The sequence below is a fragment of the Salvelinus fontinalis genome, chromosome 11 (assembly GCF_029448725.1).
Source record: "Salvelinus fontinalis isolate EN_2023a chromosome 11, ASM2944872v1, whole genome shotgun sequence".
Taxonomy (NCBI): Eukaryota; Metazoa; Chordata; class Actinopteri; order Salmoniformes; family Salmonidae; genus Salvelinus; species Salvelinus fontinalis.
In genome coordinates this window covers 23,121,325-23,149,308 of record NC_074675.1, presented here as the reverse complement: position 1 = coordinate 23,149,308, position 27,984 = coordinate 23,121,325, and the positions used below count along the sequence as shown (strand labels likewise).

The following is a 27,984-nucleotide window of genomic DNA, read 5'->3' as shown; positions in this document are numbered from 1 at the left end:
TGGTGTGTATTTCTATGATCGTATGTGTATATGTCGCTGATTGTGTGTATGCCGTATATATCTGATTATAAGTGTATCTGTTTGTAGATGTGCGTGCCCAGCTGGTGGAGCAGCAGCGGTGTTTGGAACAGCAGACAGAGATGAGGGTGCAGCTGCTGCAGGACCTGCAGGACTTCTTCAGGAAGAAGGCTGAGATCGAGACGGAGTACTCCAGGAACCTGGAGAAACTAGCCGAGAGGTTCATGGCCAAGACACGCAGCACCAAGGACCACCAGCAGTACAAGTAAGAGGGTGTGTGTGTGTGTGTGTAAAACTGCTTATTTGTGTGTGTGTGTGTGTGTGTATGCATAGCTCATATGTGTTTAAGTGTAAACAGGGGCTTTATGTTTGTGTTGATTTGAGTACAACCTCCCTGATCTTTCTCTCTCCTACAGAAAGGACCAGAACTTGCTGTCTCCAGTTAACTGCTGGTACCTGCTGCTGAACCAGGTAATGAATCTGTTTGTTTGCATGTGTGCTCAATCCTGAAGGCACAAATTCATTAAAAAGTTGCCTGTGTTCAGGCAATGTAAGCACATGATCTATCTCGCTCTTCAGGTGAGAAGGGAGAGTAAGGACCACGCCACACTCAGTGACCTCTACCTGAATAACGTCATCACCCGCCTCACGCACATCAGCGACGACTCCACCCGCCTGCTCAAAAGAGTGAGCCAATCACAGCCTCTTCTCATGCACGTGTCACAGATCATCAGGGGTCAGCGGTCAAAGATGACTTTCCCAAAGGAATAGAGGGTTTAATAGCTTTGACGACAAGTCTGTTAGTATGAGAGGGAGCAAGAAGAGGACTAGAAGAGTTAATGTTTTCTAAGGAAAAGTAAAGGCTCATATTTCCCCCTGTGTATTTTCCCAGAAGCCTCTTGGTTTGAGAGGGAGCTATAAAAGGAGCCACAAAGAATTAACCTGATGGGTTTTAATTAAAAGTACAGAAGCGGTCCACATTTCACCCCGTGTATTTTCAGAGAAGCCTGCCTCCGAGTACTGTAGAACAAGTTAAACACACACACACCCTTTCCGAGTTCAGCTCATTGTGTTCATTATTCATCTCTCTGTGGCTCCTGTTTTATTAATGAGAGCTAAAGTGCTGAGAGACCTGCTAGCTTGTAGCTACATATAGTACGCCTAGACATAGAGGCTTCGTAACTGTGTTATAACTGCTTATGAAGCCAGGGGCGCAACTTTGGTTTTAAAAGTGGGGGGACATAAAGTTATTTATTTTGTATATATATTTATTTTTTACAGTCGGATAAACACTCAACTGCCTACCCAACCGCTCGGAGGCGTCCGCATGGTCCTAATGCACATCATTATCTCGTTTTGTATATCATTCCAATGATAAAACTGGCTGCCGCCCCCCCCCCCCCCCCCCCCCCCCCGTCCATTGTGAAAGTTGCGCCCCTGTATGAAGCTCTAGCACACAGATGACACTTGTCAGTCACTGTGAGTGAGCCGAGGATGACACCGGCTGGTGACCATGACAACGCTGAGTTTCTGACAGCCTGGTGTCCATGGTGACCGGCTCAGCTGGTCCGCCTCACAGTGAGAAGGCTAGTGGAATGGGATTCATCCATTCTGGGATTTTAGAGTCATTTGGCTTAATGCAATATTAATGCTGTACAGAATGCTATAACTCAAACTCCCAAACTAGAAGGAGCTGTTTAATACATGAGGACTCAGACACACACACAGGAGCTAGGAGCTACAGCCCGGCTCCTGCCACTATATGTTTTATTTATGGATTCATCTGTTTATGGATGGATTTATTTATTCATATGCCCTCTTTATCGGATTATGAAACGATTCTCATTTGCAGTGATGACCTCCCTTCTCCACTGTGTTGATGAAATATCTCTCTCCTTCTCTATCTCTTCCGCCATACCTCCTCTCTCGTCTACCCACTCTGCTCCCCTCCCTCCTCTCCCAGAGTAAAGAGATCACCTTTCAGCTGCAGGAGGACTTGATGAAGCTCCTTAATGAACTCTACACCGTAAGTGACATGTATAACTGCCACACACACTGTCTCCATTAAACATGTCACTTTAGGGAGTTGAAGGCTTTTTTTTTTTACTGTCACTTTTCCTGTTCTTAAACAATACATCATCAAAAACTGCCACACTTTCATTTTAAACATTGCAACATGAACTTTGAGGAATGAGTCACTTTTTCGGTGCTCTACCAATACTTGTAATTTCAGCCATATGCTGCAAAGGAAAGTTGCTGAGCGTTAAGTTTAGTTAAGTGAAGCCTAAAAAGCTTCTGGTGTAAATAAATAAACACAAGAGCTAGCAAGAACTTCGAGGGGACAGGTCTGTTCCTACCCTCACAGGGTGAAGGGAGGTTTAGGTTGGGTGCAACTCTGCCAATGGTGGGCAACATTTGTCAGATGCATTTCTATAGGTGACTGTGGTATGAGCAGTAAGGTCATGTTCAGTAGGCACGAAACAGGAGAAAACACTTTCAAACGGAGGAGGTACTACCTGAACTCGTTCAATGAGGAGCATTCTTTCTGCTTTCCATGTCAAAACCTTTCCGTCCACTAGTGCCTTCTGAACACGACCCAAACTATTTGCCCTGGGCAGAGTTGTTGACAGATGGATGCATTGTGGGCTGTGGTTGCTAGGTGATGAAGACATACCACATGTACCATGGGGAGACGCTGAACGCGGAGACCAAGCTGAGGGATGCCGAACGTCAGGTGGGGGTTGGCAAAGTGGGGCCTGGCGGGGGGGTGGAGCCGCTATTCGGCATGCGTATAGAGGAACGCCACCAGAGACGCAACGCCGCCCGCAAGATGGAGAAGATGAGGGAGAAGGTACAGATACACATGAGGGACAACCTCTCCTTTACTGCATTCATTTATATATATATTTTTTAAAGTCTCTAACTTTTATTTTCTCCTCACCCTTCTCTCTCGCTCTCTCCTCCCTCTCTCTGCTCTCTCTCTGTCGCTCTCTCTCCAGAGGAAGGCTAAGTACTCTGAGAACAAGCTGAAGTCTCTGAAGGCCAGGAACGAGTACCTTCTGACGATGGAGGCCACCAACTCCTCCGTGTTCAAATACTACATCCACGACCTGCCCGATATCATAGACGTGAGTACACACACACACACACACACACACACACACACACACACACACACACACACACACACACACACACAAACAAACAAGACGATTTCACTATTACCTAAGCAGTGTTGACAAAAAGTGTTAGGTGTGACTTTCTTTCTCTAACACATTACTATCTCCTCCCTCCCTCAGTGTTGTGACCTGGGGTACCATTCCAGTCTGAGTCGTGCATTGAAGACCTACCTGTCTGCAGAGCTGAGTCTGGAGGCCTCCAGGCGGACAGGGTTGGAGGTACTGGAGGGGGCTGTAGAGGGCCTGGATCCTGCCCGAGACAGACAGCGCCTGCTGGGCCTCTACCCCACCGCCTTCTGCCCCCCGCCACGCTTCAGCTTCCAGCCCCACATGGGGGACCCCGTGAGTGCGGAAAGGACAAAAACACACAAGCACGGATTCACACACAGATGTACGCACACAGTGACCCCCCCCCCCCCCACCAGGTAGGCGCCCGGTCATGCTGTGTGTTGTTCCTGTTTCCTGTCAGGTGACCCAGATAGCCGCCCAGCCACAGGTGCAGGCAGAGCTCACATCTAGGCTGCAGCAGCTCCAGTCACGCCTCTCCACCCTGAAGATAGAGAACGAGGAGGTGAGAGACACACATTTATCACACAGTCAAATGTACTTCAGTTTCCCAGTGTGCTTTGCTGGAGAGGTGAGACCAGACATATACAGTTTCCTAGTGTGCTGTGTTGTAGTTTGGTTGACTCTCTGACCACATGCTGTGGGACGGAGGAGAGGGAGGTTGGGTTGGAGTGATTTTGTGACAGATGCAGACTTACAAATAAACCATTTTCGTGCCCTGAAGCTAGAGCTTTTTTTGGTTATTTATAGTGTGTTTTTGGAGTGTGTATTACGGTTGAGAAGATTATATATGGATTGCTGTGGAATGGGAGGGCAGCTGTTATCTAACCCTGAAGGGCACAGAAATGCTGATGAAGACTGGAGTAATGAGCTGCATCTGCATGTCTCAGCACACACACACACACACTGTAATTACCATACACAAATAAACACTCTCACACACCACCTGCATCATACAGATTTAAGATGTGCACACACACTTGCTCAAACCTCATATCCACAAGTACATGAACACACACATACACCACACATAATCTGTGAGCGACTACTTTGGTCTAACTCTATTTCCCCTACCCGCAGGTGAAGAAGACATCGGGGGCCACTCTCACCACCCTTCAGGACATGACAGTGCTGGATGACTATGACGTTTCCCAGAGTTTCACCCACAGCCCCTCTTCAGAGTCGGTCAAGTCCAGCGTGTCGGACGGCTACCTAAACAAACCCAGCCTCGCCAAGCGCCGTGCCAACCAACAGGAGACTGAGCTCTTCTACTTCACGGTGAGACACGCACTCAGAGACAGACACACACACACACACAGGCTAGCTGATGTAGACAGTTAGGTAGATGTACAGTTAATAAACGCTGCATGTTCTTCTGTCTGTGGTCCACAGAAGTTCCGTGAGTATCTGGAGGGCAGTAATCTGATCTCCAAACTACAGGCCAAGCACGACCTGCTGAAGAAAGCCATGGCCGAGGGTAAGAGATCTCACGCTCTATCTTTCTTTCTCTATCTCTCTCTTTCTCTTTGTTAGCCTGATCCACGCTGGGCTCTCGTTTTGTTTCACTTGAATCCGTGTAGTGAAACAATGTGAGCTTGCGATATCAGGATGGTCAAACAAGGCTATCTTTTTGTAACTGCCATCTCTCTCACTGCCTTTTTTATGGCTGAGAAATATACCTTATGTGCTAATGCCCTCCCTGTCTGACAATTAAAAAAAAGCCTGCCCTCTCTCTGTCTGCCTGTGTCTTTTATGTCTCTCCAGGGTATATAGCAGACACGCTGACCACCAGGTATAGCTCTTAAACATGTTATTGACTGAATCACTGTTTTATCCGTTTCTACATTTTCAATTGTCTCATCTCTCGTCTTTGAGCTCTGCAAATTAAAAAGGAGTCACTGTTGTCTCTGTTTCTCCCCTAGCCGTGGACGAAAGAACTCCCATAGCAATCACCAGGTAATGTTTCCACTGTTCCTCCCGCTGCTTGTGTGTGTGTGTGTGTGTGTGTGTGTGTGTGTGTGTGTGTGTGTGTGTGTGTGTGTGTGTGTGTGTGTGTGTGTGTGTGTGTGTGTGTGTGTGTGTGTGTGTGTGTGGTTGGCCTCTGGTGGCTGCTTAATTGCCTGGATGTGTTTTTTAGGACTCGACTAAAGCCATTCCTCTGCTGGTGGAGAGCTCCATCCGTTACATCAACCTCCATGGTGAGTCCTTCTGTTGAAAACAACATGGTGGATCCTCCCCTTAGCCTATTTGGGGGCTAGGGGTTAGGAGCCAAGTCCTCTTCAAGTTCCTCTGATGTGTACTGACACATGATTAGACTCTCATAACCGCCTCCCGTCTCCTTCAGGTCTTCAGCACCAGGGCATATTCCGTGTGTCGGGGTCGCAGGTGGAGGTCAACGACATCAAGAACTCATTTGAGAGAGGTGAGAGGTCACCGTGAGGTCATCATACTTGTGCTTCCAGGTCAGGGGAAAGGAAACTAACCACGTCTGTCTCTCTGTTGCCAAGGTAACGATCCCCTGATTGACGAGGAGAATAACCATGACATCAACTCGGTGGCCGGTGTGCTGAAGCTCTACTTCCGGGGGCTGGAGAACCCCCTCTTTCCCAAGGAAAGGTTCAACGACCTAATTTCCTGTGTCCGTGAGTAGCAATTCCTTCCTCTATGGTGTGGGAGGTGGCTGGACAGGAGGACAGGGGTCACTGTTTTAAAGGGGGGGGAGCGGTGTTTTTTTTGTGTGTATGCAATTAGTGTGTGTTTGTAAAAAGTATCAGCTGTGAAGGTTTTGTGATTTACCATGAATGCAGGTGACATTTGGACAGCTCTAACACTCAATGTGTTGTAAAAATGACCTTTTCACCAGTCGATACGGCCCTTAATTCAAAACGGATTTAAAGTGCAACAGATTCCAATTGCTTTGCATGCTTCACATAAATGCACTGTTAGTTTTAGGTCTCCCTAAATGATCAGTGCCTGTTCATTGACAGAAAGAGCAGTTTTGAAATGCAGTAATAAAATGTCTTATGAGTAATACATTCAATTTTGGCACTGTCAAAATGGGTCCCGCTATACATCTCTCTCTCTCTGCATCTCTCTCTATCTCTCTATCTCCCTCCCACACACGTCTCCAATGCCATGTCTCTTTCTGTCTTTCTGAAACCTCTCTCTCTGGGCTGCTTATATTTCAGGATGTTTCAGGATTACACCTCATGAGTTCCTGGGAATATTACTGACAGTGTGTGTGTGTGTCCCCACAGGTATAGAGAGCCTGTATGACAGAGCTCAGTGTATTCGTAAGATTCTACTGGGTGTTCCACGGGCGACTCTGGTCGTGATGAGATACCTGTTCGCCTTCCTCAACCAGTGAGTGTCTGTACGCGAACACTGAACCACGTCTGGGCTAGTCTAGAACCCACAGATCCACACAGAAGCAGTACAGGGTTCGACTAGAACACATATAACCACACAGAACCAGGTCTGGGTTAGTCTAGAACATATAGAAACACACAGAACCAGGTCTGGGCTAGTATAGAACCCAGAGAACCACACAGAACCAGGTCTGGACTAGTCTATAACATATAGAAACACACATAACCAGGTCTGGGCTAGTCTATAACATATAGAACCACACAGAACCAGTACTGGGTTAGTCTAGAGCACACTGAACCACACAGAACCAGTACTGGGTTAGTCTATAACATATAGAAACACACATAACCAGGTCTGGGCTAGTCTACAACATATAGAAACACACAGAACCAGGTCTGGACTAGTCTATAACATATAGAAACACAGAACCAGGTCTGGACTAGTATAGAACCCAGAGAACAACACAGAACCAGTACTGGGTTAGTCTAGAGCACACTGAAACACACAGAACCAGTACTGGGTTAGTCGAGAACACACAGAACCAGGTCTGGACTAGTGTTGAACTGGGTTAGTCGAGAACATGTAGGTCTGCGGTAGTCTAGATCACACAGAACCACATACAACACGGTCTGTCTGTTTGTATTTGGCTGAACACGATGTCTCATCTCTGCAGCTCCAAATAGAGATGGAGGAGGAAGTGTGAATGGGAGGAGAGAGGGAGAAGTGTGAGGTGCAGGTGTGATCTACCACAGCAGAGTCTGAATGTTAGATTGCAGAGTGTTAGATTTGCAGTATTCGGTATGAGTATGATGAACATTCCGCTTTACTTCCTGCCTGGTCATGTGATGTGGTGTTTATGTAGTAACATTTTGCCCTGTGCCCCCTGCCCAGCTTATCCCAGTACAGCGACGAGAACATGATGGATGCTGGGAACCTGGCCATCGTCTTCGGCCCCACCCTGCTGCCCACGCCCGACTCCCTGGACCAGGTGGCCTGCCAGGCGCATGTTAATGAGGTCATCAAGACGGTCATCCTGCACCACGACAACATCTTCCCCAACCCCCCGGAGCTGCCTGGGCCTGTCTACGAGAAGTGCATGACTGGAGACCAGTACTGGTGAGACAGATTGAATATACTGTATACTCCAGCCTTGCAACCATCCATCTGTGCTTTTATCCTTCTGTTCATCCATTTTGTGAAGTATCAAGAGGGCCCGGTTCTAGCAAGTCTGTCTAACATTGCTGACTGCTGCAGTTATGGTGCTTACACTCCCTTTTTCATCCTTTCCCTCCCTTCACACCCAAACTCTCTTTCTCTCCCTTTATCCTCTCCAGCGAGAGTCCGTTCAGCGAGCCGGGTGGGGAGGCGGAGCCTGACGGCGGCACAGAGACTCAGACCAGTGAGGAGGGTACGCTCTGACCTCTGACCTCTGCACAATCACCCAGTGGGCTTCTCTCTCTTATCCACCAATGGATAGAGAGCTGTCTCCATGGCAACAGCTAGCATAGAGACTCCCCTCTCTCCCTCTGTCGTCTCTCGCTGTGTGCAGTGTGTGATTCCCATTGTAAGGGGGAGGCGGTGCGATGGCTAGCTAAGACTCTTATGCTCTGATTTCACTTTCCCCTCGTTCCTCATTGGCTGAGCTCGGAAGGTCAAGCCAGGGACATTAGTGATTGACAGGTCCCCCTCGATCATATGATTTGGCTCTTATCTCTCTGTCCTTCTGCCTCCCGCTTCCCGCTCCCTCTCTCTCCATTTCTCTCTTTCTCTCTTCCTCTCTCTCTCTGTCTCTCAGAGGGGGAAGCAGTAGAGGCAGTGGCCAGGTTTGACTACACGGGCCGGTCGGGGCGGGAGCTCTCCTTTAAGAAGGGAGTGACCCTGCAGCTGTTCCAGCGTGCATCACATGACTGGTGGGAGGGGCGAATCAACGGCACCCATGGCCTGGTGCCTCACCAGTACATAACACTGAAGGACAGGCAAGTACACGGCTACAGCATAGCTAGCACATAGCATACACGCTAAGTGACACAACCATGCCAAGAGAACATGTCTGTAAAATATGCCTACAGCGGCATCCCATTGTGGATTGTTATCAAATTAACTGTTGAATGAAAATGTACGTGCTCAACTCATTTTTATCAAAGAAACTGCCCCTTTTTGATTCTTTAAACGTGTTTTTGGGGATTGATTAATTGATTGACTGACTGATTAAATTGATTGATGACCTAAGTTATTAATTAAATTGATTGGAGTGAACAATTACTGGCCACTGGTATTGATTGACTAACTGATCATTTGTCTGATTAGTTAGAGTGCCCTGATTGGTTGGGTAACAGGTTCTGTTTAACACTGATTGGTTGGTAAGAGGTGCTGTGTGGTGTTTCAGGCCTGACTCTGCATCGACAGTGGACAGCGACAGTGGGAGCACTAGCAATGATGACAAGAGAGCCAGAAGTGAGCTGAGCTCTCCTACTGACAGGCAGCCTGAGACCTACAACAGGTCAGTAGTTAGATCGCCTGAGACCTACAACAGGTCAGTAGTTAGATCGCCAGAGACCTACAACAGGTCAGTAGTTAGATTGCCAGAGACCTACAACAGGTCAGTAGTTAGATTGCCAGAGACCTACAACAGGTCAGTAGTTAGATCGCCTGAGACCTACAACAGGTCAGTAGTTAGATCGCCAGAGACCTACAACAGGTCAGTAGTTAGATCGCCTGAGACCTACAACAGGTCAGTAGTTAGATCGCCTGAGACTTACAACAGGTCAGTAGTTAGATCGCCTGAGACCTACAACAGGTCAGTAGTTAGATCGCCTGAGACCTACAACAGGTCAGTAGTTAGATCGCCTGAGACCTACAACAGGTCAGTAGTTAACACACAATAGCCCACCACATACCTATAAATTGCACAAAGCTAACAAACTATGCTAGCGGTTTGTGGAGTGTATTGATTTAGTCAAGCTCTAATCTTAGCTAACGGTCTATATTGTACGTCTCTCCACAGCAGCCACCGCAGGAAGCGGACTGACATTTTCCGTCGCCCCCTCGGTCGCTCTAAAGACCATGGTAACGGGAGTGTGTTGGAGAGGAACTCGCCGCCCGTCACTGGTCACTTCAGCCCACGGGAGCTCCTTCTGGGGCGGGGCACTGGCTTAACCCCGCCTCTCGACAGCCCTGAGCGTCGTCGCCGTTCCACTGCCGCGGTAACGGTTACCGTGAGCCGCCGCGATTCACTGCGTCGGCCTGAAGACACGCCCATCCGGCGCTCCAGCAGCGGACAGCACGGCTTCAGCTCCAGAACCCTGGACCCAGACACACTGGCACAGGTACACTCTCTCACACGCACATACTTTCACACACACAAGTACATATAGTAATTATACAAAAAACAAACAGCTGCTGCACACATCAAATTATACTTCATCTTATATTTTCTCTCTGCCATTCCCTCTTTCCTCGTTCCCCTTTCTCTTTAGGACATAGAGGAGAGTGTGAGTGTGGCTCTGGGGCAGCTGAGGCAGTTGGAGCGTGGGGGCTGCAGACCGGCTCCTGACGTGGTCCTGGACACTCTGGAGCAGGTTAAGAACAGCCCAATCACAGCCTGCTCCTCCGAGTCGCCCAGCCCCCACAGCACCCCCTCCACCCCAGGGACTCCTGGTACCCCTAGTCCCCTCAGCCCTCTGAGCCCCCTCATTCCCCTCCCCGGCCCCCCTCCCGCACCCATCCGATCCACCAACCCCTCCCCCGACACCCTGGGCTCCTTCAAGCCCGTAGTGGGGGCTCCACTCCGTATGGGAGTTCCGCTTCGCCCCCCAGCCTTGAGGCCCAAACCCCTGGTGCCGCCCAAGAGCAACACCCCCCCTCTGCCCCCGCTCCTGGACAAGTCCTGCACCATGTGATGAGCCAAACCAGGCCAAAATAGAGTGGGAGTGGGAGAACAGGGTACCTGCTTACTGTTTAGAAACCTGAACAAGGGTAGAAAGCGGTAGGACAGATCTGAAACTAAAAGGGTTTTATGTAGTAATACAAAATAATATATGATCTATGATATGCCATGATATTTATGTGTGTCGTCAGGTTGGTGTGTACTCTCTTCTTGGTGTGTAGGATACACGTTCTCCATGTATCAAAGCATTTATCAAAGGGTAGCTATGTATAATTGGGACTGCTGAATGGGAGAAATACAAGAAAAAAAGGTATAAGCTGAAGAAAGCAGAAGCCCTATCCTGTAAAAGAGATGTAGTCACACATGTGTGGGAAGTGTAGTTCTCCTCCAGTGAAATGTAGTTTCAGTTATGTGAACGTTGACTATGTAATGACAAAAGGCTCCTCAGCTAATGAAGGTCTATCACCAAAAGGCTGCTGTGTTCTTAGTGTATTTCGATTGGCTGCTGCATCTACGAGCGATTTTTCATTGGCGATGCGAAAGAAAGGGACAATGCGGAGTGAAGATGTGCCTGATGGGTAAAGGGAGGCTCACACAGAGAGGAAACATAAGGGCAGATGTCTGTGTGATCTTATTTTAAATTATTTTCTATTTCACTTGGTTCCGCAGCTAAGCTCACTAATGCCTCAACCGAAGCCTCTCGAGGCATTGGTGACAAAACTCACATTCTATTTAACAAATGTTCAGCTATTTAATGAATGTTCCAGTATTTAACGACTGTTCGGCTCTCTATTTGAATGTTCAGTGGGCAATAATGTCACAGAGGCGTTAATGCTCACTACTAGAAAACAGCCTTCTCGTGTTTAACCGATACACACACAGGCCAGGGGAATTAGTTTGGAGGTACAGTAGTGGAGTGGGTTAGGAGTTTGTAGAGTACGATTCCCTCGGCCTGGGTGATTTCTTTCCAGTACGATTCCCTCGGCCTGGGTGATTTCTTTCCCATTACCCTGTTTGTCTGTGTGTGTTTCCTCTGCCTGCCCTCATTCTGTTCCTTTGTAAATGCGATGGTGGATAAAATGATGGATTATTCATGTCTGCCTTTAGTAACAGAACATGTGCAGGACAGGGGCGCATGTGTGTGTTTCCGTGTGCTGGCAGGTGGTGTGTGTGGGAATATGGTGCATCTAGTTGTGTTACTCTGAAGTCACGAAATAACCTTAAGTTCACAGTAAGCAAACAGGCTGGGGCTTTTGAGTGTAAATGCCCAAAATACACTTGAACAGCAGCACACTGAATGTGTCCTCTTTACTGGGTTGGGAACTGTTGTGTGTGTGCGTGTGTGTGTTTGAGCAGTACTGGGGATGTGTGTCTTTAAGAATGGGCTATGGGTGTGCATCGGTTTGTGTGTGTCAATGTGAAAGTGCCTTTTTTTTTTTTTTTTTTCCCCTAGTCTTTGTGGGGAATTTAATCCACTCACGCATGTCCTGAACGGAGAGCAGCAGCACTTAGAAGGAAATAATCAGTGTTTAGTAGAAGACTGAATTATGAATCCTAGAGTTAATCTATTGTGACGTTGCACTTTAATGTATAGGAAAAATGGTGTACTTGGCATGTAGCATTATAACATGTGAACAGGTGCATTTTAAGGGACGTTGGTTTCTCTGAATGCGTCTGACAATTAAAGGAAATGGTTTAGTCTGTTGCTGTATCTGAAACTCCTGAGCTTCCTAAAGACGAGCTCTTATACCCAAGTGGATAGTATTGATGTTGTATTTATATTATAAATAAAAGGGAAGAAATGAACAAGTGCGTTTTGGTTAGTCGAGCGTTCATTATTGCCTCGTTTATCACCTGCGGAGTGTGAGTGGGGTCGGGAAAAGGGGATGGGAAGTGCTACAGTTGGCTGTCTGAACACTCAATAATGTCAGTCTTAAGTAGCTTCCGAAACATGTGAAAGCACCTCTTACACACACACACGTCAATGGTGCTTTTTTTCCTACAGTCGTCTCAACTTTATTTCGGGAATTAAACAGCTAAATAAGATGACATACAGTGAAACCAAATTAAGCACTTCTGTTAAAACAGTAAACAAACAAATGTTAAAAGTATACATAAATTAAGCAAAAGATTTTTCAGTACATCGCATCATTACATCCCTGACGGGGATAGGAAGTTGGCTATCCTGTGTTGGAATAGAAACAGGTCAAAAGTCTCGATAGAGCAGTTCACTGTGAGAAGGCCACGCTGCGTCTAATAGTCAGTGACGCACATCTTTGGTCTGGAACTGATTTGGCAAAACAAACTAAAGGATTCAAAGCACGATGCTCAACAGAACCAACAGTTGGACCACGGGTTCAAGCCATTCTCTGATTTAAAAACAAGCTAATGCCGAGGTTCTAATTATATTTGAAATATCAAGTAGTAAAGCAAAAGGTCCTGGCCACTCATTTTTAAGAAGCTAAAACCAAATCAGAATATTGCAACAATGTTACTCAAGAAGCTTTCCTAATGATTAGACAACTTTGTCCATCCTGTCTGTCTACGGAACTGGAACAATCCCTCGTCTCTCTGTTATAACGATACACACGCACGCTTCCCCTTTATGGGGACAGTCAGTTTACGATGTATATGAAGTAGGGCATTTCTCTCTCTCAGCCTTTGGAGCCAGGTTTGAGGGTGCTGAATGGTTTGGAGTTCCTTAGCGAGCCAGAGATCTCCTGCAGGAAGGCGGTGATGTGCGAGTCCTTCTCGGACTTCCTGCCATCGAAGATGACCACCAGGGTGAAGTGCGATTCTGGTCGGGTCAGGTAGTAAGTGCTCTGGACTTTGTCGTCGTAGAAGTGTACCACCTTCTCCAGCGTGTTGAGCTCCGCCTCGCGGTCGCCCATCATCATGATGACGTTGGGCCAGTGCGTGAGTGGCCGCTCGCCCCCGGGAAGGGACACCACGGCGGGGAACTGCTCCACACCCTTGGGCGCCTCGCGGTACGAATGCGGGTGGTGGTAGCCGTGGCCCTGGAAGCTGTCCAAGCCGCGGTTGTCGAACACCAGCGACACGTTGTTGGCATCGTGTTTGCGGATAAACGAACAGATCTTGCCGTGGTAATCGGGCGCCGTGCGTGCTGTCAGGGCCTTCATGTCTGCGGACACCGTCTGCCTGCTCAGCGCCTCATGAAAGTAGAAGCTGAATTTAGCCAGGAGCGCCCCCTGGAGGCGCTGCAGCCACACGTACAGGTGGGGTGGCTGCACTGCCTTCTGGGACTGGCCTCCGAACAGGTGTTTGCGGGTCTCCCTCTGGCGCTGGAAGAGCTGTCCCCAGGCAGTGAGCTTAGAGCTAGCCCCGTGCAGGCTGAGCAGGGCGGGCAGGAAGTGCCACTCTGACACCTGTGCCTGGCAGCGCAGGAGCTGTGTCACCACATCCACCTCTGTCTGGAAGCCCCCCTCCAAGCGGCCCAGGATGGGGTGGTGGAACCTGGGAGTAGGGAGGAGATGGAGGGGTCATTGGAGAGAAAGCCATATCTAATGTAAGGGAGAAATGCTGGTGGTGTCAGATGGTAGCCTTAACGGATCACACTCCACTACGAATCAATCGTGTTCACTATTCTGTAAGACCAATTATCCTAATGATAAATAGCCCCATTAGCACTAATGCTGATTAATATACCGTAAGAGATGGACTGTGGCCGTAGAACAGCATTGGATGTGTCTGATGTTCTGGGCTGCTAAGGGTGTGTGCACTATGCACATTTGTGTGTGCGACTGGGTGTGGAGGTTCTGGCCCTGATTAGCAGTTAATAACCTGTGTATTCTCAGTGCTGATTACGTTTCCTGGCAGTGTCGACTGCTGTGCGAGAAAGTCACCTTCAACCCTGACTGCACAACCACCCATGTGTGCCAGATTGTGACTCGCTGCAGTGTGAACTGCGACTCTGCCGCACAGTGGGCTTTTCTGTGTTGGGCTTGCTTTGGTTCCGGCTGAGCTAAGTTTTACATCTGCTGATTTCAGCAGAAATCTCCCCACCCCTCCCTCCCCTGTCGTGCTCGCCCACCACCCGTCCCTCCCTCCCTCCCCCCTCCCCATACTCTCGTTTCTGCAATTTCTCAGCCACTCACACACTATTACAGCCTGCACACACAGCTGATCTTACACACATGACACGTCCCACCCACCTGGAGCTGTATTTCTGCAGCACTGCCTCGAGGGTGGCGACCAGCTCCTCTGAGTTGATGTTCTTCTGGCTGCCCAGCGCGTGCATCTTCTCGTACAGGTCAGCCATCTCCATGCGGGCCTGGGTGAAGTGGCACAGCTGCTCCGACAGGTGAGACAGCAGGTCCTCCAGGTAGGGTGCGGAGCCTGGCTGGGCGTGGCGCCCCATGGTCACCACCTTCCTCAGCGCGTTGAACAGGGAGGTGTAGATGGTGCGGATGGAGTCCTTGCGGCTGAAGAACGACTGTCCGCCTGCAAGAGTGGGTTATGATCCTGATTTAACATATTGGAGCAACGTAGAGAAAACAGTCCATGTTGGAAATTGTTGTTTGGGGAGCTATAACTTAACGTAGCTGATGTTTTAATGTCCCAACAACCGGATTTTCAGGGGAAATGGAAATTGGGTTAAATACTGTAAACATCCACTTCCAGCCAACCCCTCAGTGTGGGGTAGATGTGATGTGCTGTCTTTCTTCAGTGGAGTTTATCGCGGTTGGCATCTAACGTTATGGTGCATTACCGCCACCCTCATACTAGATCTCATCCTCTCTCTTTCCTTCTGATTCTGCCCACACTGTAACAATACATGCTCAACTGTCTCTGTTTCCTGGCAAGAATCACACTTTCCTATCACATTTAAATAATTTTTCAACCGGCTGTGTCCCACCCTTAATCTTGTAAAAATAGCACCCTTTCTTCTGTTCCTTCTTGCCATCCTCCCCTCCCAGACTTTCATCTGTACTTCAAATAAATGCCTTCCCTCAGTATCTCTATTCCACTGTTCCTGCCATCTCTGCACCATCACTGTCCATATCAGGCTTTTTGCCTCTGCTGTGCTCATTGAATCTACAACATCCCCACTACTAAGTGCTCGTTCCCCTCCACCCGCACATGGGCTGGGACTCAAGTAAATCTTATCTGTATAACCATCTGTCTAATCCTGCCATGGGTTTCTAGTACCTCAAAGCAGGTATTGCCTGCTACGTGAGCTAACAGACTGAAAACTCATCAACACGGAATGAATCAAAGCAAATAACTATTCTGGCTGGCTTGACTTCCTCCACCCAATTCAAGGCCAACAGTATGCCCATCAGCTCCGCCGTATATACAGCCAGTTGATCTGTAATACGTTTCCTGACTGCCACCCCACATTCCTGCAATACAAATGCTGACCCAGTGCATCCTGTCCTTGGATCTTTTGAACCGTCTGTGTAAATGGCCACAAATTCCTGATACACAGTATCCAGATGTCTATTAAACAAATCCGATGAATCAACACCCCATCTCTGTCATCTCTCCAACACTTCTAGATCAACTAGGCAGGAGTAGCCATGGTGGACTTACAGGAATAGCTACCATTGGACTGAACTCCCATACAGTCCCATCTCCTTCGCCTGGGTATTACCCACCCACCCAAAGCTCATGTTCTGTCCTCACTCATGTTTCTAGCATGCATGTGGAATCCGTTTCGCAGGATGAGACACCCCGTGTCCCTGTAGATTGACCCGATAATTCCTTGCCAGCTGCTGTCTCCTAATCTGCAATGGCATATCCCCCCATCTCCACCTGTAGTGCAGCCACTGGGGAGGTCTGAAACGCCCCATTACATATTCAGAGTATTCAGACTTTCTAATGAGGTCCTGGCTTCCGAACCATACGCTATACTGCCACAGTCTACTACAGATCGTATCAAATCAACAAAGTACCATTCAAAAGTTTGGATACACCTACTCATTCAAGGGTTTTCCTTCATTTTGACTATTTTCTACATTTGTAGAATAGTGAAGAGATCAAAACTATGAAATAACACATATGGAATCATGAAGTAACCAAAAACGTGTGGGAAAAAAATCTAAATATTTTATATTTGAGATCCTTAAAAGTAGCCACCCTTTGCCTTGATGACAGCTTTGCACACTCTTGGCATTCTCTCAACCAGCTTCATGAGGTAGTCACTTGGAATGCATTTCAATTAACAGGTGTGCCTTGATAATTTGTGGAATTTCTTTCCTTAATACTTTTGAGACAATCAGTTGTGTTGTGACAAGGTAGAGTTGGTATACATAACATAGCCCTATTTGGTAAAAGACCAAGTCCATATTAGGGCAAGAACAGGTCAAATAAGCAAAGAGAAATGACAGTCCATCATTACTTTAAGACGTGAAGGTCAGTCAATTCGGAAAATTTCAAGAACTTTGAAAGTTTATTCAAGTGCAGTTGCAAAAACCATCAAGCACTATAATGAAACTGGCTCTCATGAGGACCGTCACAGGAAAGGAAGCCCTGAGTTACCTCTGCTGCAGAGGATAAGTTCATTAGAGTTCCTCAGAAATTGCAGCCCAAATAAATGCTTCACAGAGTTTAAGTAACAGACACAACATCAACTGTTCAGAGGACACTACGTGTATTAAGCCTTCATGGTCAAATTGCTGCAAAGAAACCACTACTAAAGAACACCAATGAGAAGAGACTTGCTTGGGCCAAGAAATACTAGCAATGGACATTAGACTGGTGGAAATCTGTTCTTTGGTCTGATGAGTCGAAATTCAAGATTTATGGTTCTACTCGCCGTGTCTTTGTTAGATGTAGACTAGTTCAACGGATGATCTCCCCATGTGTGGTTCCCACCGTGAAGCATGGAGGAGGTGTGGTGGTGCTTTGCTGGTGACAATGTCAGTGATTTATTTAGAATTCAAGGCATACTTAACCAGCATGGCTACCACAGCATTCTGCAGCGATACACCATCCCATCTGGTTTGGGCTTAGTGGGACCATCATTTGTTTTTCAACAGGACAATCACCCAACCCACCTCCAGGCTGTGTAAGGCCTATTTGACCAAGAAGGGGAGTGATGGAGTGCTGCATCAGATGACCTGGCCTCCACAATCACCCAACCTCAACCCAATTAAGATGGTTTGGGATAAGTTGGACCTCAGTGCTCAGTATATGTGGGAACTCCTTCAAGACTGTTGGAAAAATATTTCCAGGTGAAGCTAGTTGAGAGAATGCCAAGAGTGTGCAAAGCTGTCATTAAGGCAAAGGATAGCTTCTTTGAAGAATAAAATATATTTTTATTTGTTTAACTTTGTTACATGATTCCATGTGTTGTGTTTAATAGTTGTGAAGTCTTCACTATTATTCTACAATGTAGAAAATAGTAAAAATAAAGAAAAACCCTTGAATGAGTTTGTCTGGTACTGTACATGGTCCTCAATGAGGAACGCCCAGCCCCCCACTCCTTCCCCATCAGACAGTGCATCACATTTAGCACCTTCTTACACCCTCCCATCACTCTATCAATGGCTTCTGCCCAGGTCAATCTAGTGTCAAAGTACACCCCAAGGAACTGGAAGGACCCCACCCTCTCCAGGTTTCTTCCATATAACCTCAAGCATATATCATCTCCCACCTGGTAAAGAACACAGAGTTCTCTACAGAAAACCTGAATCCCCACTGCTCTACCTCATCAATTGCTTCCTGTACCTTCCTGACTATGTATGTCACATTTCTTCCCCTCTTCCATAAGGCCCCATAATCTGCAAATAATGACCTCCCCATTTCCGGCCATAACTGCAAGTAAACATCATTGATTATGATTGAGAACAACAGAGGTCTAATCACGCTCCCCTGTGGTGTACCATTATCCACCATTTAGCTGCCTGATAGGTCTATCCGGGTAAGGAAGTCTTCCAAAAAGGAAATCCTTTATCCAGTTGTACGTTCTTCCTCCTACCCCCATAATATCAACGTGATGTGCTGCTGAATACATAAGTCATAAAAATGTGGGCTTGTATCGCCACCTGCTGTTTGAAACCTACACTTCAACTTTCTATTATGGAACGTGACTTTCTCGTCTGGATAATAACATCATGGTGATACTAGTCCCACTTGTGATAGGTTACATTAATTGCACTGAGGGGTGTCATTTTGCCACACCAATGAGTTTTGTAGTGCAACAAAAATGACATTTTCTGTCAGTGCGTGTTTACATGCGGTGCTTCTTACCCAGTTTTTGTCCCAGGAACGTCATGTTGTGATAGGCCTTCTCCGCTGCGGCAAGGTGTGCGAAGGCGGCAAGGAGAGCGGCCCAGATGGCCCCTGCGCTCTTGCTACTGTCCTTCTCTTTCTCCACATAATCTTTCGCCCGGTCGAACGAGAACATTCCGAGCTGCGTGAAGAAACTCTCCAGAATCGCCCGCTCACGAGGCACCGGCCGCAGTTCCTCCTCACGCGGAGTCTCCATCATGCTTTAGGATAGCTAATACAGCAAGTTAACTTGTGAATAGAACATTTATTACCGTTCTAAACTGGTCGCATACTTGCTCGATACTACTGCTATCATGCTAGCTAGAGATCTAGGTAAAACAATTTAGCAACACCTCTCTCGGCCCAAACTGAATTTGTCAGAATGTATTGTTAATCTAACACTGACATAGAACAAACGAAATGTATAAAACATTATGCGGCAAATGAAATATTGTATACCAATTTAACTAGCTATTCCGTAGACGCCATCTTGGTTTCAATTCACATCACAACACTACGGCAAAGCAGAAGTGTCTGGCGGAAGCGTTGCAATCTGAACGTCTAGCGCCCTCTTCTGACTTGGAGTGGTTAAAAAAAACACAGATACAGAAATACACTTGAATGGAAATAGGAAAATAAATTGTTTAATTCCATCATTTTCGTTGGATAGAGCTGTGTTATTATTTAAGTACTTACCAAGTTGTAGGGAGTGCCATGCCATCCCTATGCCATGGGAACGAAAAGCCATCTTGATTTACCGTACAAGACCTGCAAACGTTAAAGTATCCTTGAACACCCTTCAGATTTTCTGGGGTGAGTGTTAGCAGCATTTGACGTCAAACATAAACGACTGTTTTCAATACTCTAGAAAAAAATGTCCTCTGCTAAAACCTGACACCGCATATTTTTGCCACACAGCAAGAAGAAGAAGGTTGGAGTTAGGTAAGGGTTATTGTTAAGGTTAACAAGGGTACTGGATAGCACTAAGCACTTTTTCATCTCTCACACTGTTAATCATTCACAGATGGGTGAAATAATCAGTGACCACAGACCCGAGAGAGAGGAAAATTACACCACAACGACCAATATTTTTTATCAATAGTATAATATAGGGGGTACATCTAATTCATGTGTGGCTTAACAGATCATTGAAAATAGAATGCTTGATATTTAGAACTTTCCACTTTTATCCACAACGGGGCGACAATCGCCATTGCATTTCTGTGATGCTCTGAATTGAACGCGATCGCCCCTGCGTTGAGAAAGTAGAACTACTAGCACTGCCAATCTGTTGCTGGTTTTCTGCTTCCGCCTTCTCATCCGCAAGTGAGAGGCACCAAAAATGTCCAGTTACTCCAGAGTAATTAATCATGCCACCAGTATATTATGCAGCAACAAAGGTTCCCTAGCCTTCCAGCAATTGCACAGGAAAGTATTCCAGCGTGTTGAAATAACTGAGGACGACTTTTGGTACATTGTAAAGAAGTGTTCTCGGTTTGTTATGGTGCGGAACCAAGAGAGAACGGACGAATGGGGAACTGACTGTGTGATTGTCGCCAAAACGTCGCTGCGACTATGCAAAAATTACACAAAACAAGATTGCAGAGATTGCCAGGAGCTTCACCTTTGCAAATATTTTGTTTATGGAAACTGTAGATTTGGGAAAGGCAGGTAAGAGAAACCTCGACCGTGGTGAGTAATTTTTACAGGGTTGGGGAGTGGCTAGCTAGCAGCAGCATAGATGAGATAGCTATCACGCCCCTTTTATTCTGTATTGATCAATTTGGACTTATAACACCTGCATCATCTAGTCTAGTACACTAATGTGTGTAAGGTAGTGGTAGCACATTTATTATTATCATCAGAATTGCCTGTTTCCTTAAATTCCTTGATTTGGAACAAGGCATATCATGATAATGAATTTTCAGTAGCCTACACAAAAGCAAAATTATGCTTGATGTCTTTATGGTACATTCCTGTCTGTTTACATACTCTACTCCGGTCTGTCTGTGTGTGCTGTTCTCTCTGTAGGAAGCAGTGCAAGTTCTCACATGACGTGCGTTCGGAGCATAACTACACACTCCTGAGGGAGTGCACTCTGCATGAGCTGCACGAGGATGACTTGTTCCTGTTACTGCTGCAGAATGATCCCACCCTGCTGCCGGAGGTAACACACATACACACACAAACACAGAAACGAACACACACAGAGAATATACAGCACAGGCCGCTCGACTACTGACTAGAGCCCCACTACACACCTGGATGGAGCCTTACCAAGGCCTGGCGGTCTCCATTAAGAAATGAGCCCTGTTCCAATCCCTAGCATCTCTCCCTAAGCCCCTGTAGACTTTCTCCATTAGATGAATACAGTAGAAATGCAATGCTGTGTCTCATGCTCTCTTTGTATGTGAATTTGTCTCTCTTGATCCATGAAGTCTTGCTCCCTTAAGTAAAATGTGGGACGTTTCTGCATTACAGGTTTCTGCCCTCAGGGAGTATAGCAGTGTTCTGAGTGCTCTTTGTGTACGAGCTCATGGGTGGAAGGCGTAGAACTCCTCCATCTTTCTATCTTTTTCTCTCTTTCTTTTTATCTCTTACTCATTCTATCTCCCCAAAAAGGGAAGGACAGGAGTAGCTTACATCCTGGCATTCCAGGGAAGGGAATTCTGGATGAGTTTATAGGCAGGTTCAGTGAGAAGTGAATCCTGCACACTGATTGGACGATACCTTTCCGAACCAGATGCACCTGTAATCTGATTGGACAACTATATGGAGGCCTCGGAGCCACAAACAAGTTTCTCAACAAAAAAAAGGAAAAAACGTGTTCAGTTTTCCGAGAGTAATGTCTAAACAAGTATCACAGTAAATTGATGAAATTGATTAAAGACGAAACAAAAAAACTAAAAACACTACAAATACCACCATGTCCAGCCTAAAGCCCAATGTCGGAGAAGAGTGATCTGAGATGAAGACACCTTGGACCTGTGGGACTTCCTGTGTGCAAAAAAAAAAGAAAAAAAAAAGAAAGAAAAAAAGCAAATAAATATTTTTTATATTTTTTTAAAGAATACAAAAAAAAAGGAAATATAAAAACTTACGCTGTTGATGTGGGTTTGTCCCCGGAAGTATTCGTTACCCAAAGAGGTAAAGTAGAACTTCTTGGTGTGCGAGGTTAGATCATTTTGACGATGACCATGTATTCTAAAGGCAACTGCTTGGCTCAGCCCCTCTCTGGTTGGCTATGTGTGACTGCATTGCCACAATCATTGTCTCTGACAATTTTTGCTGTGTGTTCCTGACATCAGGTGTGCTCTCACTACAACAAGGGCTCTGGGCCCCACGGCGCATGCACCTTCAGGGATGGCTGCACCAAAGTGCACATGTGCATGCACTTTGTGCAGGATGACTGCATGTTCGGGCCTAAGTGCAAGAGGCAGCACGTCATCGACCAGCATGGCCGTCGCATGCTGGAGGAGAGGGGCCTCAGCGGTGACATCATCAACGATCTGCCTTTTGTTTACCAGAACCTCCACCGCCTCAACACACCCACTACACCCTACAATGCTAAAGGTACTGAATCCCTCACCTGGAGTGTGTGTGTTCTTTTGGCTTGATCTGCAGTATTTTTGCAACTGAGCTGTTCTCTTGGCCTGATCTGCAGTATGTGTATAATCGCTCTGTATATGTGTGTATCAGAGCGTGTAGGTGAGCTGGTCTCCAGGCCTGTGATCAAGAAAGAGGACAGGAAGGAGATTTGTCTGCATTTCATACGCAGGAACTGTAGATTCCAGGGTGAGCTCTCTTCTACTTGATGTTATGTTTTTATGTATTTTTGCCTGTTCACCTGTGCAGAATACAACAGGTGTAGGTAGACCTTACCCTGAAATGCTTACTTACAACCCGTTAACCAACAATGTAGTTCATGAAATGCAGTTAAGAAAACATGTACTAAATATACTAAAGTAAAAAATAAAATAAAAAGGAACACAAAATTACATAATAATAAGGAGGCTATATACAGAGGGTACCGGTACCAAGTCAATGTGCATGGGTACAGGTTAGTCGAAGTAAGTTGTACATGTACAGTACCAGTCAAAAGTTTGGACACCTACTCATTCAAGGGCTTTTCTTTTTACTATTTTCTACATAGTAGAATAATAGTGAAGACATCAAAACTATGAAATAACACATATGGAATCATGTAGTAACCAAAAAATGTTAAACAAATCAAAATATATTTTATTTTTGAGATTGTTCAAAGTAGCCACCGTTTGCCTTGATGACAACTTTGCACACTCTTGGCATTCTCTCAACCAGCTTCATGAGATTATGAGATTACACTTGGAATGTAATTCAATTAACAGGTGTGCCTTGTTAATTTGTGGATATTCTTTCCTTCTTAATGCGTTTGAGCCAATCAGATGTGTTGTGACAAGGTAGGGGTGGTATACAGAAGATAGGCCTATTTGCTAAAACACCAAGTCCATATTATGGCAAGCACAGCTCAAATAATCAAAGAGAAATGACAGTCCATCATTACTTTGACATGAAGGTCAGTTAATCCGGAAAATGTCAAGAACTTGGAAAGTTTCTTCAAGGCAGTCGCAAAAACCATCAAGCACTATGATGAAACTGGCTCTCATGAGGACCACCACAGGAAAGGAACACCCAGAGTTACTTCTGCTGCAGAGGATAAGTTCATTAGAGTTAACTACACCTCAGATTGCAGCCCAAATAAATGCTTCACAGAGTTCAAGTAACAGACACATCTCAACATCAACTGTTCAGAGGAGACTGCATGAATCAGTCCTTCATGGTTGAATTGCTGCAAAGAAACCACTACTAAAGGACACCAATGAGAAGAAGAAACTTGCTTGGTACAATAAACACGAGCAATGGACATTAGACCAGTGGAAAGCTGTCCTTTGGTCTGATGAGTCCAAATTCGAGATTTTTTGTTCCAACCGCAATGTGTTAGTGAGACGTAGAGTAGGTGAACGGATGATATCTGCATGTGTGGTTCCCACCGTGAAGCATGGAGTAGGAGGTGTTATGGTGTGGGGGTGCTTTGCTGGTGACACTTCAAAACTGTTGGAAAAGCATTCCTTGTGAAGCTGGTTGAGAGAATGCAAAGTGTGCAAAGCTGTCAAGGCAAAGGGTGGCTACTTTGAAGATTCTAAAATATATTTTGATTTGTTTAACACTTTTTTGGTTACTACATGATTCCATATGTGTTATTTCATAGTTTTGATGTCTTCACTATTATTCTAATAAACAGCAGTGTAAAAACAAAGGGTGGGGGGGAGGTCAATGTAAATAGTCCGGGTGGCCATTTGATTAATGTTTCATTAGTCTTATAGCGTGGGTGTTGAAGCTGTTAAGGAGTCTTTTGGACCTAGACTTGATGCTCCGCTGTTGGTATATTTCTATGCTTTTGGTATGTTTGGTTGTGGTTCTCGCATGCTTGTTTGTGTAATGCGTTTGTGTGCCCAGACCAGTGTATCTGTGTGCATTTTAACCTGCCCTATAAGTGGGAGGTGTTTGATGGGAACGACTGGATACACCTGCATCACACTGAGGACATCGAGAGAGCCTTCTGTGATCCCCGGAACACACACAGGTCAGGGTTCACCGCTGCCCACTAAAGTTGAAAGTGGACTCTTATGCACCGTTTCAAACCAATATGTTTCCCCGCCAACTTTAGCATCCCGCTAACCTTTATTTCCGTGAACCGACCTAGTCATGATTGAGGTAAAGTTCTGCCTATGGCTTAGTATGAAATGTAGCCGTAATGCTGAGGCTGCATTGGCACGCACTATGCTCTTAAAGGAAAATTCCACTCAAAATACTGTCTGTATTTTTGTATTTTGAAAGTTATTGAAAACTTGATTTCTGACATGCAAAACATTTTGGGACTATATCAACAATGGACCAATGATGGTTGCTAGGCATTGCCCTTACTACTTTCTTCCTGGCAGTTCTAAACTTTGCGAGGCATGTCACTTCACCCATCTCTTAGCATAACCCACTACATTAACTGTTTTCTTAACCACAACTGGATGGATCTATAAAAAGTTGCTTTGGGAATAAATATCACTGAATGATGAACATATTGGAATAAAGTAGGCTAATGCAATTGAAGGCATTAAATTGTTGCTTACCGAAACTCCGAAAGTCATCAAATTGTTATACTACATTTGAAGCATAGCCTACCCGTGTGTAGTCAACTATTTCAGCACCGCTTTGCACGGCTTTGAGACAAGCGTGGGGACTCTTGATAAATTAATTAATGTCAGATTTTTATTTTCACTGAATCTCCATTTGGATATTGGTTAGGCTACAATTAGGCTGTGGAAATGTTAGCTAAGTTGAGGTGAGTGCTGCTCGTGATCATCTTGTTTAGTTGACTCATTCATTAGCACTGATCAGAACATTTTGCCAGTATGTGGAGTAGCTTAACAAGTGGATTATTTTGCTCTTGCAGTCATTTAGTAGCCTTGTCCTACCTGACCAAAATATTGTGACTTGTCTTAATCAGTGTGAGTTTCTGTAGGCTATATTTGGTTAATGCTCATAAAGTAAAAAATCGTCCTCCCTCATCTTAAACGGCATTGACCACCACTGACGACCACCCACATCGGCCCACATGTACTCTCTCTTAAACTTGCTGGCATGTGCACAGGATATATAAAAGGCTTATCCAAGCAAGAATGTGTGGTAAAAATTGGACTGTATGAATTGGGTTATAAAAAACATTTGCAGATTTTTTTTTTACAGGCAACATACCGTAAAGTCTGACTGTAAAATGAAAATAATCCATGAACATCTCTCTCTCTCTCAGTCCAGGATCTCGGCCAGTAGACTTCCTAACGATGACACAGGAGTCGGACCCCGTGCGGCGCCTCTCCACGGTTTCCTCTGTAACAAAGCCAGCTCACTACATCCTGACCACTGAGTGGCTGTGGTACTACAAGGGCGACCACGAGAACTGGATTGAGTTTGGAAGACCTGTGAGTCTGGTGGGAAAATGGAAGGCATTGAGTTTTGCGGTTGTTGTTTTGTGGTTGAGATATGGTTGTGAGGATTCTGTGATGTTAAGTAGTGGTGCTGTTATGGTTGAGTTACGGTTTCAGAGCATTCGGTATTGATAAGAGCTTGGATTCAATGCCAGGCGCTCTATAGAGCAGCGCATTACTCTTGAGTTTTAATTTAGCATGAGCCGACATGCACAGCGTTTACCGTTAATTCTATCTCCTGTGAACGTCTGGAAATTACCATTAAAAGTTGCATTGTCGGCTGTCCAGTGTGCTACTCTATAAAATGCCTTGGATTGAATCCCGGCCTAAGTATGTGGTGGTGTTGCGGTTGTCTTGCGGTCAGGACGATAAACAGCGTAGAACGTCCCTCTCGTCCCGGGAGCTGGAGGAAGCGTACCTGGCAGACGGATCTGCTGAGGTCACCATTATGAAAGGTCACCGCAACTACTACCTCAGTTTTCAAGGTAAAGCCCTTAGTACATCCCCAACATACACCTGCACTGAAATAGCTGAAATAAACCCGATCAATATGTTTATATCAAAACATACAGTGACCAGGACAAGGTGTCATTCCTCTTTGAACTCTCCTCCTTCTCTTTTTTTTGTACCCTTTCTCTTCCCTACCCTCATCGCCTCTGCCCCTCTCCTCATCAACTTGTCCTCCACTTTCAAACCTTCCTGCAGACATGTACCAGCGGAACCCCAAACACAACACCAAGAGGAGGGTGCGTCGCCGACCACGCTTCATCTCCATCATGGAAGTGGAGAACAAGACTGCACCGTAGAGAGAGAGAGAGAAAATAAAGAGGAGGAATAAATGGGCAGATCTGTTCCTCTCTGAATGAATGGAGTACATTTACTCTGGATCTGGTGAGTGGGAAAAAATTGGACTGGCTGACAGTCACCCTAATACAATACGGTATGTAAGTTACTCAATACCACAGGGATGACTACCTGGTACAGCCATGAGGAGCCAGCAACAGGAAATCACAGTGTGTTGCTCATTTGAAATAATGTTACTGATATAATATGCATTTTGTTTGCAATTACTTTTTTTCTGCTCATTGGAAAACCCCGGTGCCCTCAGATGGTGTCTGTTTTTACATTTCCTGTAATCAAGTATCAATACCTAAATACAACTCGTCTTTTATGTACAAACTTTCTGACTGTAGACAAATGAGGAAGTATTTGAATTTCTCTGTATATTTTAACATTTTGAATATCACGTTTTGAGTTCATCGCAGTCTAGTATATAACTCTATTTCCTAGCATGCATCTCTATATTTATGTAAAGATGAAGATGTGATAATAAAACTATAGACTGGTCTGGCATGTTTATTTGTGGAATAGTTTTTCTACATGTCTATTTTCTGTTATTCAAGACCATACTCATTTTCATGTCTCCCCATATTTAACATAATTATTTACACAGAAGCCTTATTATGAACATCATTTGGCCCTAATATTCTAAAGGAAAACCATATAGATCAGCGTTTCTTAAAGTATGGGTAAATGTATCATTATTTCATTAATTTGGCAAAGTGCAACTGCGCTCTCTGCTTATCAGCAGTCTGCTCAGTTTGGGGAGAGGTTGTAGAGGGAGATGCCCATGTGCTTCGCTGTTTTCCGGATCTTTTTTCTTTGGTTTTCTTGAAGATCACTCCGCGACCCACACCCTGCAGCGCTGTAGTTCAAGCCACTGACTTGTTATTCCGACTCACCATCACTCACGCTGTCATGAAATAGACTCATGGTAGCCACCAGTTCTGACTGAGCTCAATTGGCATGAAACGCAAATACAGTGCTTACTTTTTGTCTCTTTCATACAAACTTTGAAAAATAACGAGGAGCACCCACAATCTGTTTTGTGTGGGGAAGTGCTTAGTAATGAGTCTCGAAACGAACAAATTATTAAAACGACACGTCCTGACCAAACATCCAGGCACAACATGACAGTAAACTCAAGGAGTTCTTTCAGAACAGGGCAGAATGCTTCAGGAAACCGTGCTTCGAAAGTGGAAAAGTCAGCTAGCAAGGCATTGTCATTTTATAACAGGCGATGAAAAGCAGAAATAAGGGAGTACTATCTCTCATAGCAGTAGATGTGAGTTTCTCTTTAAAAAAATCCCGTCCCTTGTAACGTTACAATGCTAATAGCTAACGTTAGCCAAAGCAAACTAACTAGCTACTG

General features: G+C 45.7%; 3 protein-coding genes across 3 annotated transcripts in view; 2 read left to right on the top strand and 1 right to left on the bottom strand.

Moving 5' to 3' along the window:
- Positions 1-11,486, top strand: part of LOC129865318 (SLIT-ROBO Rho GTPase-activating protein 1-like) — a 31,314-nt gene extending 19,828 nt beyond the window's left edge. Inside the window, exons 2-23 of the mRNA XM_055938002.1 lie at positions 88-283; positions 435-489; positions 598-705; positions 1,982-2,044; positions 2,678-2,869; positions 3,018-3,146; positions 3,318-3,539; positions 3,667-3,768; positions 4,344-4,541; positions 4,656-4,740; positions 5,028-5,055; positions 5,186-5,219; positions 5,401-5,461; positions 5,608-5,685; positions 5,771-5,905; positions 6,521-6,626; positions 7,524-7,748; positions 7,967-8,040; positions 8,428-8,608; positions 9,019-9,132; positions 9,637-9,958; positions 10,109-11,486. Of these exons, the coding sequence (XP_055793977.1) occupies positions 88-283; positions 435-489; positions 598-705; positions 1,982-2,044; positions 2,678-2,869; positions 3,018-3,146; positions 3,318-3,539; positions 3,667-3,768; positions 4,344-4,541; positions 4,656-4,740; positions 5,028-5,055; positions 5,186-5,219; positions 5,401-5,461; positions 5,608-5,685; positions 5,771-5,905; positions 6,521-6,626; positions 7,524-7,748; positions 7,967-8,040; positions 8,428-8,608; positions 9,019-9,132; positions 9,637-9,958; positions 10,109-10,531 (3,131 nt within the window). The 3' untranslated portion in view covers positions 10,532-11,486. The remainder of the gene's footprint in view (positions 1-87; positions 284-434; positions 490-597; positions 706-1,981; positions 2,045-2,677; positions 2,870-3,017; positions 3,147-3,317; positions 3,540-3,666; positions 3,769-4,343; positions 4,542-4,655; positions 4,741-5,027; positions 5,056-5,185; positions 5,220-5,400; positions 5,462-5,607; positions 5,686-5,770; positions 5,906-6,520; positions 6,627-7,523; positions 7,749-7,966; positions 8,041-8,427; positions 8,609-9,018; positions 9,133-9,636; positions 9,959-10,108) is intronic.
- A 1,022-nt stretch (positions 11,487-12,508) lies between these two features.
- LOC129865319 (KICSTOR subunit 2-like) lies at positions 12,509-19,343 on the bottom strand. The gene is made up of 3 exons (XM_055938003.1): positions 18,733-19,343; positions 14,691-14,979; positions 12,509-13,992 (listed from the first exon to the last, which is right to left on the bottom strand). The coding sequence occupies exons 1-3, from the start codon at positions 18,971-18,973 to the stop codon at positions 13,173-13,175; spliced, it is 1,350 nt and encodes a 449-aa protein (XP_055793978.1). The 5' UTR covers positions 18,974-19,343; the 3' UTR covers positions 12,509-13,172.
- A 683-nt stretch (positions 19,344-20,026) lies between these two features.
- LOC129865320 (protein mono-ADP-ribosyltransferase PARP12-like) lies at positions 20,027-27,119 on the top strand. The gene is made up of 8 exons (XM_055938004.1): positions 20,027-20,424; positions 20,785-20,920; positions 22,062-22,326; positions 22,453-22,548; positions 24,250-24,376; positions 25,598-25,766; positions 26,137-26,257; positions 26,478-27,119. The coding sequence occupies exons 1-8, from the start codon at positions 20,096-20,098 to the stop codon at positions 26,576-26,578; spliced, it is 1,344 nt and encodes a 447-aa protein (XP_055793979.1). The 5' UTR covers positions 20,027-20,095; the 3' UTR covers positions 26,579-27,119.
- The last annotated feature ends 865 nt before the right edge of the window (positions 27,120-27,984 follow it).